Source organism: Sciurus carolinensis, chromosome 8, assembly GCF_902686445.1.
Source record: "Sciurus carolinensis chromosome 8, mSciCar1.2, whole genome shotgun sequence".
Taxonomy (NCBI): domain Eukaryota; kingdom Metazoa; phylum Chordata; class Mammalia; order Rodentia; family Sciuridae; genus Sciurus; species Sciurus carolinensis.
In genome coordinates, this window is record NC_062220.1 from 73,178,869 (window position 1) to 73,199,251 (window position 20,383).

The 20,383-nt window shown below is 36.0% G+C and overlaps 1 protein-coding gene and 1 non-coding gene across 2 annotated transcripts in view; one reads left to right on the top strand and one right to left on the bottom strand.

The window, feature by feature from the left end:
* Scin (scinderin) overlaps positions 1-20,383 on the top strand; it is a 72,988-nt gene that overhangs the window by 17,937 nt on the left and 34,668 nt on the right. The window contains exon 4 of the mRNA XM_047561533.1: positions 8,793-8,942. Coding sequence (XP_047417489.1) covers positions 8,793-8,942 — 150 coding nt within the window. The remainder of the gene's footprint in view (positions 1-8,792; positions 8,943-20,383) is intronic.
* On the bottom strand, positions 17,806-17,878 carry Trnaa-cgc (transfer RNA alanine (anticodon CGC)). Its single transcript has one exon. It is a non-coding gene; the product is annotated as a tRNA-Ala (tRNA).

Consider the following 20,383-nt stretch of genomic DNA (forward strand, 5'->3'; position numbering starts at 1 on the left):
AATTAAATAAATAAATAAATAATAAATTAACTAACAAAGTTACATCTAAAAATAGGATAAGAAAGCACCAGTAACTGCAGAATATGAATGATAATGGAAAAAGCACAGATTCTTGAGGTTTGAGATCTGATGTTAACTCTTAGAAAAGTGTCAGCAAGCCACCAATGGAGAATTAGGTTCAGTAAGAGTAGGAGTTCCTGTGGTGAGTTACGGATCCTGATATTCTGCGAGTTCTGTTTCCTTGTGAACTGTTAGCTCTGGTTAGTCATGCAGCTTTGTCTGCTCTCCTGGCTATTTATAATCTATCACCCCTCCTCCACTGTCCAGTCATGTTGCTTTGAAAAAACAGCCTCCACTTCCTCATTCACCAGTCTTTAACCCACATGTCTGACTTTCCCTCCCACCATTCCTTGGCAACTGTTTTTGCCGTGGGCATCAGTGACCAGTGGACACCTCGATCTATTGATCCACTTGATCCTTGTGCTGCATTCGACACTGGATTCTTCCTGTCTTCAGCTCCACACCTCTCCTGGTTTTTGTATCCTCCTTTCAGACCACTTTTTCTCATTCTTCTTTGCCTGGTCTACCCACCTCTGCCAATATTTTTAAAAGTATTCTCTGTTTAATGATTGTCTCTTCTTTATATACTCTTCCTGAAAAGATTCATCCTCACCCAAAGTTTTAACTACTATTCACTGGTAAACCTCAATTGCATAGTCCAGCTCAGATCTCTTACCTGAGCTCAAGGTCAATATTTCAGACTGCCTCCTAGATATTCAACTTCTGTACATCACGAGAACTTCAGACTCAATGAGTGCAGGAAATGAAGTTCATTGTCTTCACTCTCTCATTTCAAACCAATTCTCCTCTTATTGTCCTTAACCTTGTTAACAGAACATCTAATCACTTAGGCTCTCAAACTCCAGTCCAGGATCCATCCCGATAACTTCTCCTGGAAGCTCCACATTCAGTCGCTGGCTGTCCTAGTCGATTCTGCCTCCTAACACCTCCGATCCTTCCCATCCCCTTCATCGCTGTTGATATGTCTCAGTGCCCCATGCATGAGACGTTCCCTCCAGTCACCATGGAGGGACTGCTCTCCTGGATGATTTTCTTTGCCTAGAATCCTCTCCTCTCTGTGACTCCTTTCTCCAGAAAGCATCCATTCTCATCCTATGCTAAAATACTCAACTCAGATGTTGCCTTCTTCACAGTTTGTTCTCTGACCTCTTCCTCTTCTGCTTTTCCTGTCCTGCATCCCACCCCTGTGGAGTCAGATCTACCCTTATCTTAACTTTCTTGTCACCACACAGAGATTGACTCTCAGCGTTTCTCACACTGTTTGCCACTCACTTATTGTCTCACTCACTCATTTTGTTCCTCGTATAAAGCCTAGACTTAAAGCTATTTAACAGATGTTCTAACAAATGCCTATCCCTCTGGCATAAAGCATACAGTCTCACATAGTGATGGGTCCAGAAATGTGATTTCGTTTTTCCTTCTATAACTCAACCTGACCTATTCTCAAGCTCCTAGTTCCATAGGAGAGTTAAAAATAAAAGTGATTTTTGCCTTATTAAGGTGAATTTTTTTAACCATTTAAAGTAATTCAGACTTACTGCACTAACCACCTTTTCTATCCCTTATGTACTAGGGATGTTTGTATAATATTATGACCTGGGTGTGGGGTTGAGGTTGAAGATAGAAGTGTGAATCTGACTTCTCTTCATTCACCTGTGATATTCAATGAAGCATAGCCATGCCATTCATTCTTCCGCTTTGGTCTCTTTTCTCAAGACATTTGCTAGAGAATAGACCTAATTTTGGTTTTCTGATGATGTCATGCCCTCATATCAAGGGAAAGCAAGACCCTTTCTGGTTCTTTCAGCCACATTGTACTCTTCTCAGGAACTCTGTTATGTTTTTCCCATGGCACACTGGAGAGATGGGACATTATGTTCTCATTGTACTAATGCCTACTGGCCCAGTGGTCTGGATAACTGTCCTCAGTCATTTCTGCTCTAATTCTCGGACTTATGGATGACTCTATGAATGTGTTGGTCATTTTCGTGTTACTACAACAAAATACCTGGGATAATCAACTTAAAAAGAGTAAAAGTTTATTTTAGCTCACAGTTTCAGAGGTTTCAGTCCGTTATTTGGTTGGGCCAGTTGCTTTGGAGCTTGTTGTGAGTCAGCATATCATGGCAGGAGTGTGTGGCAGAAGAAGCTGCTTGCCTCATGGCAGGTGGGAAGAAAGAAAGAGAGGAAGATGAAAGACTGGACTCTTAATATCTCCTTCAAGGGCACACCCCCATATACAGAAGACTTTTAACCTTTTAAAGACTCCACCACCTTGAAATACTTGGGGACTAATCATTTAACACATGGACCTTTGACAGATACTTATCCAAAGCCTAGTAATGACAAATCAATTCGAGAAAAAAGTGTTCTGAGCTCTTCTCAAAGTTTCATTGCCTCTAGCCAGATTTCCTAGTTTTGTTAATCTCCCTTTTTTTTCTTTTTGGACCAGACGAACGAGTCATACCTCATTTTTCTGTTCTTGGCTAATCTGTGGTTCCTGCATCAGCTCTAGCACCTAAGGGCAAGACTGCTTCTTGATATACAAAACAAACTTTGTCAGCATTCTCACTTTCTCACCCCTCCCCTAGCCCCAGGGGCGGAGGGGGGGGGTATTCTCTAGCAAAATCAAGTTTCTTTTAAATTAAAACCATGTCAGTTTTCAGAGTTTTATCCCTACTGTGATTGAAAATGCTTGGTTTAAAACTGAAGACTGAGCAATTTATCTTTGTGTTGGATAAATTTGTCCTTACCCCAGAGTAATGCCTAACACTAGATTTATAAGAGGAGAACCTTGAGGCAGCAAGAAAAGATAAGGAGAAAAGATAAATCTAATCTTAAATCTCTGCAATATGCCCTGCAATAAAAATAGGGCCAAGTGGCATTTATTGTGTGCTTAGTATGTTCTAGATGAGTGGAGCGTAAGGGTGAAGAGCAGGCAGCCTTTGCCCTCTGGGTACTGTGGAATGGTTTGAGGCACAGCCACATACACAAGTGTGACAAGGTGGAATGAGGGGGCGAGGGTGCTGGAGTAGGGGTGCACATGCCTTGCGGTTGGAGAATAGATGAGGGTACTAGACAGTGTGCAGGGTGCTAGGATTTCTGCTTTAATTCTTGTAATTAAAGCATGCTTCATATTAGAATCATTGGGAAGAGGTTTTAAAAAATGTTCATTCTTGTGATGTGATTCCTAAAAATACTGATTTTTAAAGTTTGGGAGTGTGACTTCGATGTGGGTGATTTTTTTTAAGCCCAGCCTTCCTAGGAATGTCTAAATATGCTGGATCATTCAGGGTCATGTGCATGAAGAATCTGTAAGTCTGTTAAGTAGCTGAGTCACCAGTGTAAGTGACTGGCAGAAATGACTTTTGATAAAGTATGACTAAACCTTTGGTTTGTTGAACCTTCTGACTAGTACAGAGGGCATAATTTTACCTACGCTCACCAGTGCTGTGAAAAGAACCCTCCCAAAGTTGTTGAGCTGGTGCCAGCGGGTGGCATCATTGCCAGCAGCCACACCAGGTTTGTCCAAGTCATTTCCCCTTTCCCTGTCCTTCTGGTGCATGACCAAATGGCATCGCTGACCAATCCAGCCGCTGTATTCTTCTACTTGGCCCCTGATTCTTCTGTCTCCACTGCTCTGCCCTAGTTCAGAAACAGTTTCTTCCTTTCTGGTCACCAATCCTCAGTGGCCCTGCACATTACACCATTCATCTTCCATCCTTCATTTAGAGATAATTTTTAAAATATATACATGTGTCATTGAAGGATGTTGATTTCAGTTGCCTTTGAGGAAACAACAAAACAGGATTTTAATAAAGATGTGCTAATCCCCAAACTAAGGAAGTCAGGTTTTAAACTTTTAAAATGAAAAAGGTAGATTCTTGGAGGTATCTCACAAGTCATTAACATTTTCAAGCTTAGAGAACCTCCAGGCAAAAAGGAATATCTAAATGAATTTCTGCATTTTTTAAAAAACTACATCTAATGAAAACCCTGAACAGTAAAAATGAAACCAATAGAAACAAGGAAGAGGAAGAAGCCCAGGCTCCATTCTCCTTTTATAAAATTTTAGACGAATTTAGAGTGAATAATTTGGAAAAGAATGAAAAGACAGCGCAGGCATGCTGAGTTCCCTGGGTGTGCTGTGGATTGACATTTCATGGATGGCTTTGGTGTCCCTCCCTATAAACTCAGCTTCTGAGATCTGTTTCCCTTTCAGGGCATCATTGAACATTGTTTTATTTAGGCTCTTATTTCCTGTCCCCAAATGATGTTTGACTGCTCTTTGATGCTTTACTTATTAACTGCGACCACATAGTTTAAAGGAAATTTTAGAAACCTCTGGTTTTCAAGACTAATAATAGGTCTTTCCTCCTCAAATGTGGTGGTCTCTGTGATTGTCACTTCTTGCTTTTGTGTCTGGTAACTGATAGACCAGACAAATTGCCAGTAATAGGTTGTCTTCATGCCCTTCTTTCTTCCTTTTCCAATTATGTGGGATAATTTTCTTTTTCTGGAGTAGTTTGTTCAGTAAGAGCTAATGATAGTTCCACAACTTCTGTGAGAGGGTACGCATGGGCAATATGTACATCAGCTTTCTGCCAAAATTCAAGTGCACTCCATTCCAAATGGAATGGATATTTCCATATTTACAAGGAGTTTCTATATTCCTTCTTCAAAGAAATATGACATTTAGTGTTGAGTTGTTAAATGCCTTAGGATCTAAGAAGGTAAAAACCTTGTTTGTTTTACAATTTTCAGTGTGTAGCACTCTTAAAACTGATGAAAACTTATCAGCTAAATTACATGAACATATTACAAATAAAATAGTTTAGATTGTAGTAAAAACTTTTTGTTGTAATGGTACATTATAACCTATCAAGTCAATTCAGAGTTGTTGTTTTTTTTTTTTTTTAAAGCTCTATGCAGGATTTCTTTTAAGCCCTCTAGAAAACAGGGTAAGTGGAATTGTAGGAAAGTTTTTTCAAGCTTGGTGCCAGGTGAATACAAAGTTTCCCTGTGCGCTGAGTGGTTGAGTAGTCTTGACCAACTACCTCTGAATAGAGTAAGTGTTGGGCAGTACAGTTTATTAATAGTACCACACACTTATTTCAGCACAGTAGACCTCTGTTAAAATGAGACGTCCCGAACACATCATCCACACATGGTGGAATATAAATTGTTCAGATTTAATGAGTTGCTAAAAATTTTATTTAAACTTTTAATGCAAGTTTTAATGTGCTGGTGCCACTATTGAATGAACTATATTTGCATAGAAAACTAATTTGGTTAAATGAAGATGATGTTTTAGTGTGTTTAAGCAATTCTGACTTTGACACTTTACAATTAAAGTCATTATTTTCTTGCAATTCTTGTCAATTAGTCACTGAGAAATAAGATAAGTAGGAAATATATATGTCACTTTATATAATGGCAGCACAAAATAAGATAGAAATGATTAAATAATAAGCAGTACACAAATCATTCATTTTCATGTCAAATAAAGTTTCTGTCACTTTGTTTAGTGATTTAGTCATCTTCTGTTCAAAGTAAAACTTCACTTTTAAAAGTTTTGCTATTTTTATGAACATTTCATACATGTTTTTTACTATTTTAAAGGTAGAAACAGTGGTCTCTAAACAATGCTAAAGAATATTTTGTATAATGTGAATTGATGTACACATAAAAACTTCTGACCAAAAGTAATATTATGGGAAATATTTTAGAATCCATAGAATATTATAAGATTCTATGTTAAATAATAATTATGTTTATGAAATTATTATCTATAAAACATCTTAAACACATTTTATCAGGCTTCTATGATACTTTAAAGATGCTAATAAAATTTAGTGTGATTTTATATAATCTCTTTGAAGTAGGTGAGAGGTAATTTCTACAACTAAGGTAGCCAGAGCATAAACATTTGTTAGATGCTTATATAAAAAAGTTAGTTTTAAAAGTTGCTAATAAGTCCGAGAAGTCCTAGAGCTTACTTCTGATCTACTGTCCATATTTCACTGTAATGTAAGATATAATCATTGGAAGTTTGCTTTATCAGACCTACTGGGTAAAGAATTATTTGTAAAATGTCATCAAGTAGGATAGGGATAGGAATCTAAGCTTAGACCCTGGGCTTTCCTTGGCAGAGGACCTACTGGGCACCTAATTAGATTTTGTGAATTACCTGCTATGTTCTAACATGGTTGAATACTAGAGTCTCCTAGAGAGCTTTGAATAAGCAGTCATCCAGAACATACCTGAGAGTCTCTAAGGGTAGTACTCACATCTCTGTGCTTTAATGCTGGGTGACTACGAGTGGACTAATTGCTGGAAACCACTTTTTTCACTCTTTGTTACTATTAACCTTGGCATGATATTCAGATGGTCTCCACATGTGAGCTTCATGTTCCAATGCCCCGATGTAGAAAAGAGGTTAGAGAGTAAATAATAGTTAGGCACTATTCTCTTAGAGGAAAGAAGTACACCATGACCACACTGAATAAGGCACATTCTAGAATGAAAAGGATTACAAGGCATAGTCCTCTTATTTTGTTTTTTTCATAAATGTTTGAAATCCTAAAATGTACATTTTAAAGAAGATTTGTATTAGGCCAGTCAGAAACATGACAAAGCACGGGATTTAGCGAGACAGTCCCAGGCCTATATTGTTCAAAGCTGTGTCCCCGGTGTCCACAAAAAAGTCTCCCCCATTTTAGGCATTCAGTAAACTGGCTTTGAATGAAGAGATGAGTCTGGACTGAGAAAGTCTTGTAATCAGAGAATATAATCCATCTGTCTGGGTGCATGGGTACTTACTCATTTATTTTGCCATTACTAATTTACAATTCTTTTTTAAGAATGGCCAGCATATAGTCACATACCCAGAAAGTGACAGCCTAGGTCAAGCTCCCTGATGCTTGGCCACTCTGCTAATTCCATGACTTAATGAGATGTGTGGAAATTGAAAACCAAGGTTTTTGCAAATATATTTATTAGTAAAGTTGTCTATTAGTCAATCTCTCCTTGCTATTCTTTTATTCATTTCTTTATCCCCAGCATCTACCTCATACTAAGTACCTAGTAAATGAATGTGACACATGGGAAGCTTTCTTTTTGATATTCATGCCTCCTATCATTTAAAACCATGCATCCTTAAATACCATTTTTTTCTGTAAACGCACACGTTTTTGTTTCTACTTAAATATAATTTTATTATTCTATGGCTTTATTCTTTTTAAAAAAATATATTTTGGGTTGTATGTAGACACAATACCTTTATTTAATTAATTTATTTTTATGTGGCACTGAGGATCGAACCCAGTGCCTCACACTTGCTGGGCAAGTGCTCTACCACTGAGCCACAACCCCAGCCCTTATTTTGTTCTTAATGATAAACCTTGAGTAATTTTCTGCATCAGTAGTAAAACATTTCCTCAATTTTTATTCCCTGAAGAGGAGTCCACAAGTATCCATGTAATGATATTTAATAGCTATTCCTCTGTTGATGGGCATTTCTTTTGTTTTGTTTCTTTGTTGTTACAGTCAATGATTGAATAGTTCTGTAGCATAAATTCATAGAAATCTCTGATTTTTATTAGAAATTCTCAATATTAAAAATACATTTAATTGCTTGATCTGTTGCCACACTGCCCTCAAAAGGAGCTTATGAATACTTATATCACCCAAATAGTGTGTGGTAATGCTCATTCCCACAACCACCAAGCAGGGGTACCTTAAACTTTTTCTTTATTTTGCTAAACTACATTTTATCCACTAATGGATAAAATGATTTATTCTCATTTTACATTGGTATTTGCATACATTCTGAAAACTGTACTCAAATCTAAAATATATGGCATTTCAATCTAAATGGCAGCTAATATCTCTATAATATATCAAATGTCTATTTCTATTTTCTGTATTTTCTATGTTAAAATAATTTTAATAATCAAGTACCTATTTTTTCTATGTATAATGATTTATATAACTGATATCCTATTATTTTACATTTAATGTCTAATGCCTCATTGACATAGTCATATAGCTATGGAAATTCTTACACATGTGGGTTTTTTCTTCTATGAATAATTTATTAAAGTAAATTCTAGACAGTGATATTACTGGGTCAAAGGTTTTAACTCTTTTTATGGCTCCTGATAACCATTGTTAAATTGCTTTGCATATTTTAGTTATCTGGATTTAGTCATTCTATAATGTAGACATCTTTAAAAACATGTTGTACATGACAAGTATATGCAACTTGGATTTGTCAGTTGGAATGAATACATAGATTGGTTGACAAAAGTGTTATATCAGTTTTTATTACCATCAAGAGTATACCTTAACAGATTCTTGCCTACTGTTCTGAAACATCATAGACTTATTACTTTAAACTTGAACAATCCATAGAACTTCACTTTTATAAATTATAATTATTGGATTTTATATACAAGAATGCTGAGGCATGTTTTTTACACTTTCCATTAAAAATGCTTTCTTTAGAATGCTAACAACCAACAGAATGAAGAATGTGATATAATTTAAATATATATATATATATAAAATTATATGTACCTCACCAGTAGCTAATTTTAATTTTCTTTTCATATACCCTTTTGGTTTTTCCTAATTAATCTCAATGAGTAGCACACAAAGGCTGAGTATCCTCCACATTCTTGAGGCCAAAAGATCTCTCTTTCTTTCAGGAAATTTATCAGTGGTGTGGTTCCTCATGCAACAAATATGAGCGTCTGAAAGCAAGCCAGGTTGCCATCGGCATTCGGGATAATGAAAGAAAAGGAAGGTCTCAACTCATTGTGGTGGAAGAAGGAAGTGAGCCACCAGGGCTTATAAAGGTACTGTGACTAGTGTTGTTTGTTACAGGGGATCATCCTAAGCCTCCGTGTGTGGGATGTGTGTATGTGTCTAGTCTAAGATCAGATGAAACATCAGGGTTATCTGTGCGGTGGTACTAAGAAAACAGAAAGTTATGTTGTTTTCTTTCATCAGCTGTACAATCATCACAGGAAACCCCAGCCTTGTCTTCTGTGGCATGTGAGGACAAACACATGGTTGACACTTTTATTGGCAGTTAGAAGATGTTTTGAAATGAAGATAATAATTAAATGCTTCTTGGAATTTTTTTTAAAAATGCAGTGGTTATCTCCAAATTTAAAATTATTAACAACTGTTTTATTAAAAGAAGGAAATGAAATCGTTCACAAAGGTATTAAATACATCAATATTTTAAATATTTCAGTCAAACCAAGAAGCTTGTCTTACAGACACTTACATTTTTACTACAGTTCTATGGACATACGTTATTCACTTAATCATTATTTTAATCTTAGACAATTAGTTGTGACCAACCTTTCCCTTTTAAGAAAACTACAGTGACTACCTTAGTGCACATATTATATCTGTTCCCTTAAGTAAGGGTATAATCATATTCACATATCTTGATATATTTTGGCAAATTTATTCCTGTTTATTCACTCAACAAGTATTTATTGGACTCCTGCAGTGTGCAAGGCACTAAACTTTGCACCAGATGCTACTTGGTTGCATAAGTGCTATTATTCCATCATGACCTTACAGAACTCTGTCAGGCTTTATCTTAATACCTTTTTGAATCTTCTGCATTTAATAGTGGTAGGTGGTATCTTTTTGTGTTTTCATTTGTTTAATGTCCTAGGAAATCATTCACTATGTGCAATGAGTTTAGCTGTTTCTATTTAAAAATTTCCAAAGGTAATCTTGTAAATATATTTTAGTGTTTGACATAAAGCTATTTAATACATTAGTTACCTGGTCATAATAGCCTAAAAATCCAGTGATCAAAAATTATGTGAGATAATTTTGTCAACTGTAATTTCTTTAAGCTTTTCTTCTTTAATAACCCCTGAACAGATTTTTCTGATGTTTTTAGAAATCATTTTAATTCAGTAGGGAAAATACTCAAGGCATAATGCTCAAAATAATAGTGTTTTACATACCATATTACCTTAATATATAAGTTTAAAAGGCTGTCTATACATACATAAATATCTGGGAAGAAATAGGTTGAAATTTTACCAGCATTATCTTTGACTCTGTGGATGTGACAGTTTGTTATTTTCTTCTTCATTTGTCCTTATATTTTCACAATGTATTTATAATGGGCATGTATTGTTCCTTTTATAATCAGAAAAAAAGGTCATCAAAACAAAATCAAATTAAAGATGGTTTTACCAGATTTTCAATAGTCAGAATAATATTTCTAATAAATTAGATATTGAGAACTAGTCCAAATGAATGCATGATTCTTTAGTATTCTTTCAGGGCCTCTGTTTTAAAGATATGACTAACCATTTAAATCTTGCATATTTGGAAGCAAAAATCTATAAGATATATTTCTACTGGACTGTAATCCCTTGTTTCAATGGCCATACAGCAGTCCCCTTATATCCATGAGGATGTGTTCCAAGATCCCCAGTAGGTGTCTGAAACCACACATAGAACCACCCTGTATACATTTTATTCTTTCTGATATGTATGTACCTATGATAAAGTTCAGTTCATATATTACTTGTACTAAAAGATTAACAACAAGAACCAATAGCAAAAGAGAACAGTTATAATAATATTTTGTCACAAAATTTATGTGACCGTGGTTTCCCTCACAATATGGGATTTTCCATTTAATATTTTCGACTACGGTGGACCTCAGGGAACTGAAAGTGAAGCCATAGATGAAGGAAGGCTGCTGTGCTTTGGGGACACTCGTGGAGTGGTGGTGAGAGTGTTCCGTTGGCTGTCAGACCTCGTCCCTGCCTTTCCGTGTTTTACTGTGTGCCTAGAGCAAGTCCCTTGACTCCTTATGGTCTCTGGTTCCTCATTGTAAAGTCAACAGTTAGACAAAGCTGCTTCTGTGGCCCCGTCAGGTTGTAATGTTCTGATATTCCACTTTATCTGTTGGACAGTAGCTGTGTTTAGTTTCCAGTGCAGTCTTTTCCAGGAAGCAAAGCCACTGTGGCTGAGGGGCTTGGTTGGCTGTTTGTGCCTGCATTTGGTGCCCTTGCTTATTGGGTTTTATTCAAAGTTGTAAAAAAAGAAAACTTAAATAATTAATGCTTTGTATTGTACTGCTAAATTGAAACAGAAAAATGCAAACGTGAAGAAAAAAAAAGAGGAAAAATACAGCCTTAATTTTAAAATATTGGAGTTAGGAGTAAAAAGGACCCAATACTTAAAATGCCCTGTGTTTCAGGGACTTTTTGTTTGGGGTTTACTGAAATGAATGTTCAGTGAGAGACCTCCTTAGACAGCAGCAGTCAGAGAACTTTTTGATGTAAATGTTGTTTTGTAGGCTGATTACAGGGGTAAGTGGTTATTTGATGAATTAATTGTGTACCTATGATAAACTTGTTGGACTTCCAGGCTTTCTCAGTGCTGTAAGGATAGAATTAAAAAATGTTCTGAACTTGATTGTGAAAATTAGAACTTTATTTTTACTAAGCTCTTATCTAAAATGTGGCATTTCCTCCAATTGTGGATGTGATCGACAGACTAGAGTAGCATGAGCAGTACTTGTGACTTTTCAGATCACCATGCAGATACTGCGGATAACCTCCAAATCTCATTTAGGTTTAGTTAGACTCTGTACATGCCTGTTATCCCAGCTATCTGGGAATCTAAGGCAGACCCTGTCTGAAAATTAAATAAAGAAAAAAGGGTGGGATTCTAGTGGTAGAATGCTTGCCTAGTAGGTGCAAGGCCCTGAGTTGAAGCCCCATTTCTACTTAAGAAGAAAACATCTTTTGTCATTATTTGGTAATTGTCATAAATTTAGGTCCTTGCAATATTATTTAATGAATTAATAAAGAAGCTCATATATTACATGTTTCTTAAAATATATTTTGATAGTTACATTCCAACATAATTGATTTCTGTTGTAATATTTTATATTTTATATTATGAACTTAAAAATATTTTTCTTAGAATGGGTCCAACAGGCTTCAGAAGTGTTTCCAAAGTGGTCCACAGTGTGCACACACACACAGGTTCTCCTTGTGTGAGTTAATGAAATGTCATTTCTTTTTCTGGGACTGATGCAACTGATTTTGCTAGAGGAATCTAAAGATAAACTTCTTTCAAATTATTTGTTATTTACCTTTTAAGTGATTGGTTCCTACTAAGGATCTTTTAAAATTAACTTTGACAGCTTTGCAAGGCTACACATGAAAGTAATGTTTAGAAATCAAGGACTTTTCAAACAATTATAACCCGTTGTCATTAGTGCACATTTGATGTTGAATGTCTGGAACATATTTTTCTAGCACGCTATAAAGTAATCAATACTGAAAATATTAAAAAATAATTTTTAGAAAGTTTTTAAAAAATTTATCTTCAGTTTAAGGCATTCCAGTATCTATTGATCACATTATTATCTCCATACAAGTTTTCTGTAGATTTATCCTTCAAACTGAAACACTTTACAAAGTAAAGGCAGTACTTTCAGGATGGGACCTGGAAACCACAGGTATTAGCAAGATTAACAGGAAGCAAGGTGTGTGGTGTCTCTCAGCTATATCTTTAGCACTTTTAAAAAAGCTCATGTACAAAAAAATCCTATATGTGGAAGTAACTAAAGTTTTTAACTAAAGCCACATTTTGTTTCATATTAATTTTTTCACTATAAACACATTTATCATGAATGTTTGACATAAGTTAATAAAGCTTCTTCATGTTTTTTCTTCTTTTCATATTTAAAATAACCAATGAATGTGAAGGGAAAGTAAGTATCTCATGAACCCTAAGGCCCTGTTATTGGCTGTACTCGTTCTTTAAACATTGGGAGGAAGCTAGAAGATTCCCTAAGGGACAGATAAGTTATCTGATTACAGACTTTCATTTTTTAAAAGATAACACTGGTGAATATGAATAAGGCAATGAACATGGGACAGGTTGAAACAACCCAGACAACTGGTTTTTCTAATCCAGAAAAACTTTTTAAAATATGTGAAGTTAATAATCATTTAAAGCGCTGGTGACAACACCAGCAGGAAAGATACCACCTGGAGATAGTAAGCAGATGCTAAGTTGTTGAATCTTTAGTGTTCTTGATTTTATAAAAAACAGTCGTAAGCCTCTCTGGAAAGTTACATGTGAAATCTTTGTTTCAGATTCTGGGGAAAAAGGAAAGTTAGAATATCATATTGTGTCTGAGTTAGTGTTTACTGAGTGCTGAGTTAGTTACCACTAAAGTCTGAAGTTTCTACTTATTCTGCTGTCTGGTTGAGGAGATAAACAAGCATTAGAAAACAGGAGTGAGACCAAATAGTGAGGTCCTTGAACTCCACAGAGAACAGTCTGAATGCTACCATTTGTTGGAAGCCCTCTCATGGTAACATTCATATTTAGGCTGCTTCATATACGCACACAAACTAGATTAACTTCTGAAGCATCTCCCAATATAGCAATTGTGTAATTGTGTGTTTCTTGTTTTTATAAATCATAACTGACAATGTAAAAATAAAAATTTATTCAGTCATTTTCTTGGCAGATTGATGGGCTGTATAAGATGTGCAGGTCTGGGCATCTGGATTAAATAGTTCAGATAGTTCTTTAATTATCCTTAAAGATGTATTATGCTAAGTCTGTTTAGGCAAAGAATAAGATTTTAGTCACAGTTACCCAAAGTATTGTACCAAATAAAATTTACATGTTATTGGTGCCTTTCCAGGTTCCTTGCAGGCAGACACTTCTTTTTTGTTTGTGCAGCCCTCAGAGCTAATTAGGACAAATAATTGGACAAATAATTAGACATTTAAGACAACTGTGAAGTACATGGTACCATATACTCAGTCTGATTTTCAGTTTTTCAGTGGGTTGTCTTGCTCTAGAAATTCTCCTGGGTTTTAAATAATAGTATTAATAAAGTTATGAACAAAACCATACAGTAGATTAAAATAAATTTTAAGACCAAGTACATTTTTATAGGAGTCATTTGTATTTAGAGAAGGATAATTCATATATTCTACTAATCTTTTTTCTTCAAGTAGATAGTTCTACCTTTTTGAAAAGTAGCAACCAAATTTTGAACTCATTTATATTTACGAAAATACTTTTCCACATATTAGGCTGCTAGCACATATTGCAGGTGAAAGCACCGAGCACCGTAAGAAATATAAAGTTGGTGTCTAAAAAGTTTATTCCATGAGTGAGAATGCACGGTCTTAGGAGTTGTAGTTGGACACCTGTATCCATAGAATCATCCTTTCCAGGACAGGCCACCTCCCCAGTGACCGAGATAGTCAGTCCCTCTCTCACTCTCTAGCACACAACACTACTGTCTAGGGGCTGTGACTGCCTTGCTCAGCTGTTGCCCACAGTCCCAGTGCTGCCTATTTGGGCACTGTCGTCGCCACTGCCGCTCACTACTTGGAATTAAACTGATGTGCTCTGTGAACTCCAAGGAACTTCACAGAGTATAACTTAGGTTTTGAAATCATCCATTATATTGGTCTTATTCTTCCCCAAAACTTTACATCAAAAGACTGTGCACATTTCTAATGCTTATAAAGGTCTTGTGTAGTTTAAATATACAGAGGTAGAAGTGAATTTTAACTCCCATAATCTCAGCATGTAAAATAAAATATTAAGCAAGAAAATACATTGGAACTAGGAAACTTAGAATTTCATCAACAATCCTTAGTTTCTCTGTGGAAGTGTTTGTTTCATAGCATAATCCTGGGTTTACTGGACTTACATTAATTCATATTTTAATCTTTTAATTAAAATATAGTTGTACGTTTAAATCAAGCATTATGATTTAAAAATGATATTGCAGAGGGGAGGGAACATTATTTTCTGGGGCATGGTCTTTGATTAGATAAGTCATTCTTCATTTATCTTTGTGGAATAGTAGCAAATGAGTCAAAGAAATATGGATAATAAAGATGAAGAGCAGTTGTGGAAAATCCCCCTCATAACATTTTTGGAGCAATGTGTAGGATATTTTTAAATATCCTAAAGCTTTATAGGAAAAAAACATAAATGAGAATAAAAATTATATAACTTCTTAGCATCAGGGAATAAGTGTGGATGTTTTGAGCTCCTTAAATGTTAAACCTCAAGTTGTTTTGTGGTTTTAAAATACCCAAAGTATCACTCATCAAACTGCTTTCTGTTACTCTCTCATTTATTTCATGGTTAGTCAAAACTTTGTACTTTGTAAGGATGGAAATTTGAGTTGCCTGAGGTATTAATTTAGTCAATAGACACAGTAAACACTTTGAGACAACAAAAAATGTCTTGTCAGAAAAGTACACTTGTCTTTGTGTGCTTTCCAAGTAGCTTAAGATTCCTTGTTTAATCCCGCCTCTACTTTCCTGGGAAAGTTCTTGAGAAATTGACAGTGTCTTAAGTGTTTTGTAAGCTTCTATTTATGTTGCATAGTGCCCGGTACACAGGAAATACTGATCAGAATTTGTCATCTGAAGTCACATGTGAAAGCCAGATGGATGAGGAAGTTAATTTACAGGTTTACCATTCAAAGATTTTTAAGTGAAGGGGATCCAAAATATTTTCCAATCTCTCTAGATTATTCCTGATCTGCATTACATATATGGACTAAATGAAATGCTGGAGATGCCTGCAAACAGGAATTCTTTCCCTTTCTTCTTTTTGGTGCATTGTAATTAATTCATTTCTTCCATCTTCTTTTATAGGAGTGAAACTTAGTAAACACTTGATAGCCAAATAATTATAGTGACAATTAGTACCTGCTGCAAAGTTATGACCCTTTCGAGAATACTGTCGTCACTATAAATGTTTATATCTACCATTTATTGCCCATCCCTGTTCAAGGTACTATTCCTTTTTTAATCTGTTATTTGAATTTCTAGCATTTAATTCAGGTGCCTGTTTTGTTCCCCACTGATTTGTCTGATGTGAGAAGTTTATTCTGAACAAAGATGAAAAATGTATATAGTAACAGCTAGTTAACCATATGCTGCAATAAAGTGGCAATATTTCAAATAACCTTCCTCTTTGTCACATCAAAGTTCAACATGAAGACTTGTGACCTTACTGATAAGATACCTCTTTGATATAAGCAGTTCAAATTAATATCACTTGGTAATCATTTCTGAATGAGTAATTTTCCCTTTTAGTGTGCAGCAGAAGTGAGAAAATAACAACAGTGTAATGCAGTTCCAAGACAGGTGGATTGAATGAACAGTACAGGGGAGAGGGATGGAACTTGGCCCCACAAAATGTGTATTTGAATTGATAAACTAATATAAATATTAAGCTAGATAAACTAACAAATATTACACTAGGATGGGTAGCTCCTGCCCTCTCTTGTCATAGTAATAATGATAATGCATAATAAAAACTAATAATAAAACTTTTTTCAGTAATTTTAGATAAATTTTTGTCCCATGTGCTCAGAATTAACCAAATTCAGATCTCAAAAGGATAAAAGACTTACTGAATGATTCACAATTCCTTATGTTCATTTTATAAATTAATAGTTTCTAAGTATATAATAATAAACAATAATATTAATTTATATTGTTTTCCTCTAATATCTTGCTAAATATTAGCCAAGTGCAGTTATTGAAAGGTTGAGTTTTCAAGATCCAGTAAGTCACTTATCTTAGGTGTTTATTTTATAATGAATTTTCATTTAATGTCAAGAGGAAATATACATGTATACTAGAGAGAACTCCCTGAAATGGAGACTATCTAAATTGTGCTTCTAAATATACTGCTTTTCCACAGCCAAAAATCATAGTGGGTTATGTGGACAGTACTTATGCAAATTAGGGCCATTGGTATTAGAACTGCTATTTGGTCACAAGGATATTTAATGCATTGAAACATTAAAGTCACATTGTTTTGAAAAAAATGTATTTATAAAAAGGATTTTAAAATGACTTTGTCAGGAAAGCATAATTTGTTCATGTAAATATAGTATTCTGCTTAATGGAAACTAATAGGAAATTCTTTGTTTTGGATAATCCCCCCCTGTTTTTGTTTTTTTTTTTTTAATAATTATGAAAAAGGTACAACCAAAAAAGAAAACAGCAGGCATCAGATGCACTACAGTTGAACTGTGCTATTCACTCTCATGGAACTGCATTGCTAGGTGATGGCATTATTTCTCTCATCTTGATTTCGAGGGGTAAAGGCAAATGGCTCACTAGTAGGCTGATTTTCTTTCACTCAACTTTTTTGGATATATTTTTCTTGATAGCATGCAAGCGCTTATTATCATTAATGTAGGAATTACATGATCCAGGATGTGGATTTTATTCACAGTAGTGGAGGTAACAACCATCACCATGACAAATATTCAGTGTTTACCTTATAACCTGCATGCACCCTTCCCTGCGCCTTATAAGATGAGTTGTTAATTCTTACAGTAGTCCTGTAATGTGGATACATTTATAATGCTGGTCTTAGGTGGTGTCCCTCCCAAAGCTGACTCTGACACAAGTACTTGGGCAGGTTGTTATTTGGGAGTTGATCCTGGAAGCATCAAGTGGGAGTAAACTGAGGTGACAGTGTGTTAATAAGTGATTCACTGTGGCAGACGACAGGCTGTCTGTCCCAGAGGGTCCCTAAGGTGCTGTGGAGCACCCTTGAAAGTTGGAAGACTGAGATAATTACAGGATTTAGCCAGTAACTCCCTTCCCTCATTACTGGAGGGTCATTCTTTTTTTTTTTTTTTAGCGATGCTGGGGATTGAACCCAGGGCCTTGTGCTTGCGAGGCAGGCACTCTACCAACTGAGCTACATCCCCAGCCCAAGGGTCGTTCTTTGAATGTTTATTGTCTAGAAGTCCCAGCATGCCTCATGGTGGACATGTTCGACCCCACGGCCAGATGATGCCCTCAGACAAAGAGGAGAAAACTGTCCCCTTTAAGATACAAAGTACAGATGACCTCTCAGGTAGAACAAGGGCTCTGCCTAACAGTGTCTGCTCCATCCTCACTTTATAGATGAGAAAAGTGAGTCCTAGAGAGGCTACATAACTTGTCCAGACGGGAATGAGCATTAGAGATCAGTGAATCGCACTTGGTGGCCTTCCTTCAGGACCTTACATTCTTAAATACAGAACATTGGCAATCCTGTCTGCTGTGAAGTATTATATAACCTCAAAAAATCTTCTCATACGTTTTTGATAACTATATCTTATTTTATATATTACCATCATAATTATAGTTTTAGTACCACAGCATTTGAACTTAGTGGACTAGTGTGACCCTTTTTCCCCCTCCTCTTACTGTCTTCAGTCAGCTTTTCTATGGAGGCATTAGAGTCAAGGTAAAAGGCATGCTAATATTTTTCCATCATCACAGAGTACATACTAGCCATTTTTAGTTTGCTCAATTAAATTTTGGTGCATAAAAATTTTCTGGATTATGTAGGAAGTCTAATAAACTGTTGTATGTAAATCAGGTTTGTTTTCCTCCTCTTGGATAGAAGAAAAAGAAAATAAGTTTGTGTAAATGTGTGTATTTTGTCAATGGTGATGAGGGCCCATGTAGAAATGCTCTTGGAAGTTTAGTTCATGTTTTCACGATAGGGACACCCGATGTGGCTCTTTATCTTCTATCACAAAGGAAGAAATTGGAAGAAAAAAACAATTTCTTCTCCAGTCCTCTCTTTCTCGAACTTAAAATTTTTCCTCTAGTAATCTTCAAAGTTGGTGGAAAAAGCAAGAAATCGTGGCGGTAAGGAGCCCAGGAATGTTATGGTGAGGTCGCAGCCTGGAGAGTAGTAGTGTGGTCTTTTGTGCACCAGATACTAGCTAAACGTTGATGAATCCGAGAATCCTTATAGGCCATTTTCATAGATTCGGGGTTAAAAATAAATTAAACATGCACTGCCTCTTCTCTATTTTGCCTAAGAGTGAAATAACTTACAGAACATTTGGAAGCAGTTCAGAATGCTTCTCTATGGACTGCCCTAGCAGCTCCTGCTCACGCTGGCGTTTAGCAAGGACAAGTGAACCCATAAAGCATCATGCACTGAAACCCAGCTCTCAGGAAGCGGGGTCCACAGCTCACTTGTCAACAGTTATACCCAGCCCTGTCTTCCAAGGGCTGGCATGCCATATAAACTCCTTGAATAAAGCTTACATCACTGCTATATCCTGTCTCAACATAAGGTCGTATGTACAAGACTACTTGGGGAAATGAGATTCAAACATATAGCAGGGTGAGAAAATTAATTTTAAAACCCAAGCTAATGGCATCATGATACTGTAATAGTAGAGAAAAATTCAAGGGAAGAAATTACATTCTATTCTTTTTCTGAGCATTATCATTGAGTCCTTTGCTGATTGCACATGAGACTCTTCTTTAAGTTTTGCTTAGAGAGGAATCCGACATCAATTTGTAATTTTAATCTAAAATATAAGATTTGACAAGGTTACACTGTCACAAAAGATAGATTGCTTATTGAAATCATTAGATCAAGATATGAGCAAATAATGAGGAAGTGTAAGTCCATAAAGAGATGTGTGTAAGAAGTTCAATGGTGGAATCATAATGCAAAGAATTATATCAGGGATGTGCAGAGTCATGTAAAAGAGGGTTGACCAGGGGAAGATTTGACTCTACATTTGTAAGGGGGAAGAAATATGGAAAACCTAGCTTTTATTGAGTTCTCATGATACACCAGTGATAGTAGGAATCCCTTCACATACATAATTTCACTCATAGCAATTGAGTGTTATTAGTTATTACACCACTTTCAATGTGGAAACAGGATTGCAGAGCCTTGAAGTTGTCCACTCTCTAGTCCACGCTCCCTGATCCTACCAGATGAAGGGTGTGTCAAAAAGACAGGGGTGTGGGCCACAGAAATGAGGAAACAAAAGCAAATGTTGGTAGCGTGCATTCAAGCTCTGATCAGATAGAAATGTCCAAATTGGCTTGAGATCTTACCAGAAAAGGCAGATGGTCTAAAATCTTTTCCTGAAATATGCTCTGAAGCAATTTCCAGATCACCAGACCCTGATAACTTACCCAGGGGAGTTGTGCCATGGAAGCTAACGTGAACATCAGATGTGCTTGACTGGCCTGCTCTGATGGTTGCCATGGGTGAACTAGGTTGGCAAGGCTGATGCCACCAAAGCTTGAATCAAACGAGGCCGAGAGGGCTCTTTGAATGAACGGTGCTTGGTCTTCAATACCGTAAACAAACCAGAATCTCCCGCAGACATTCTCTTTTCTTATTTCCCAGATGGTTCTAATATGCAGCTAGTGGCAACTGCTGTGGTTTCATAAGTTGGCGTTCT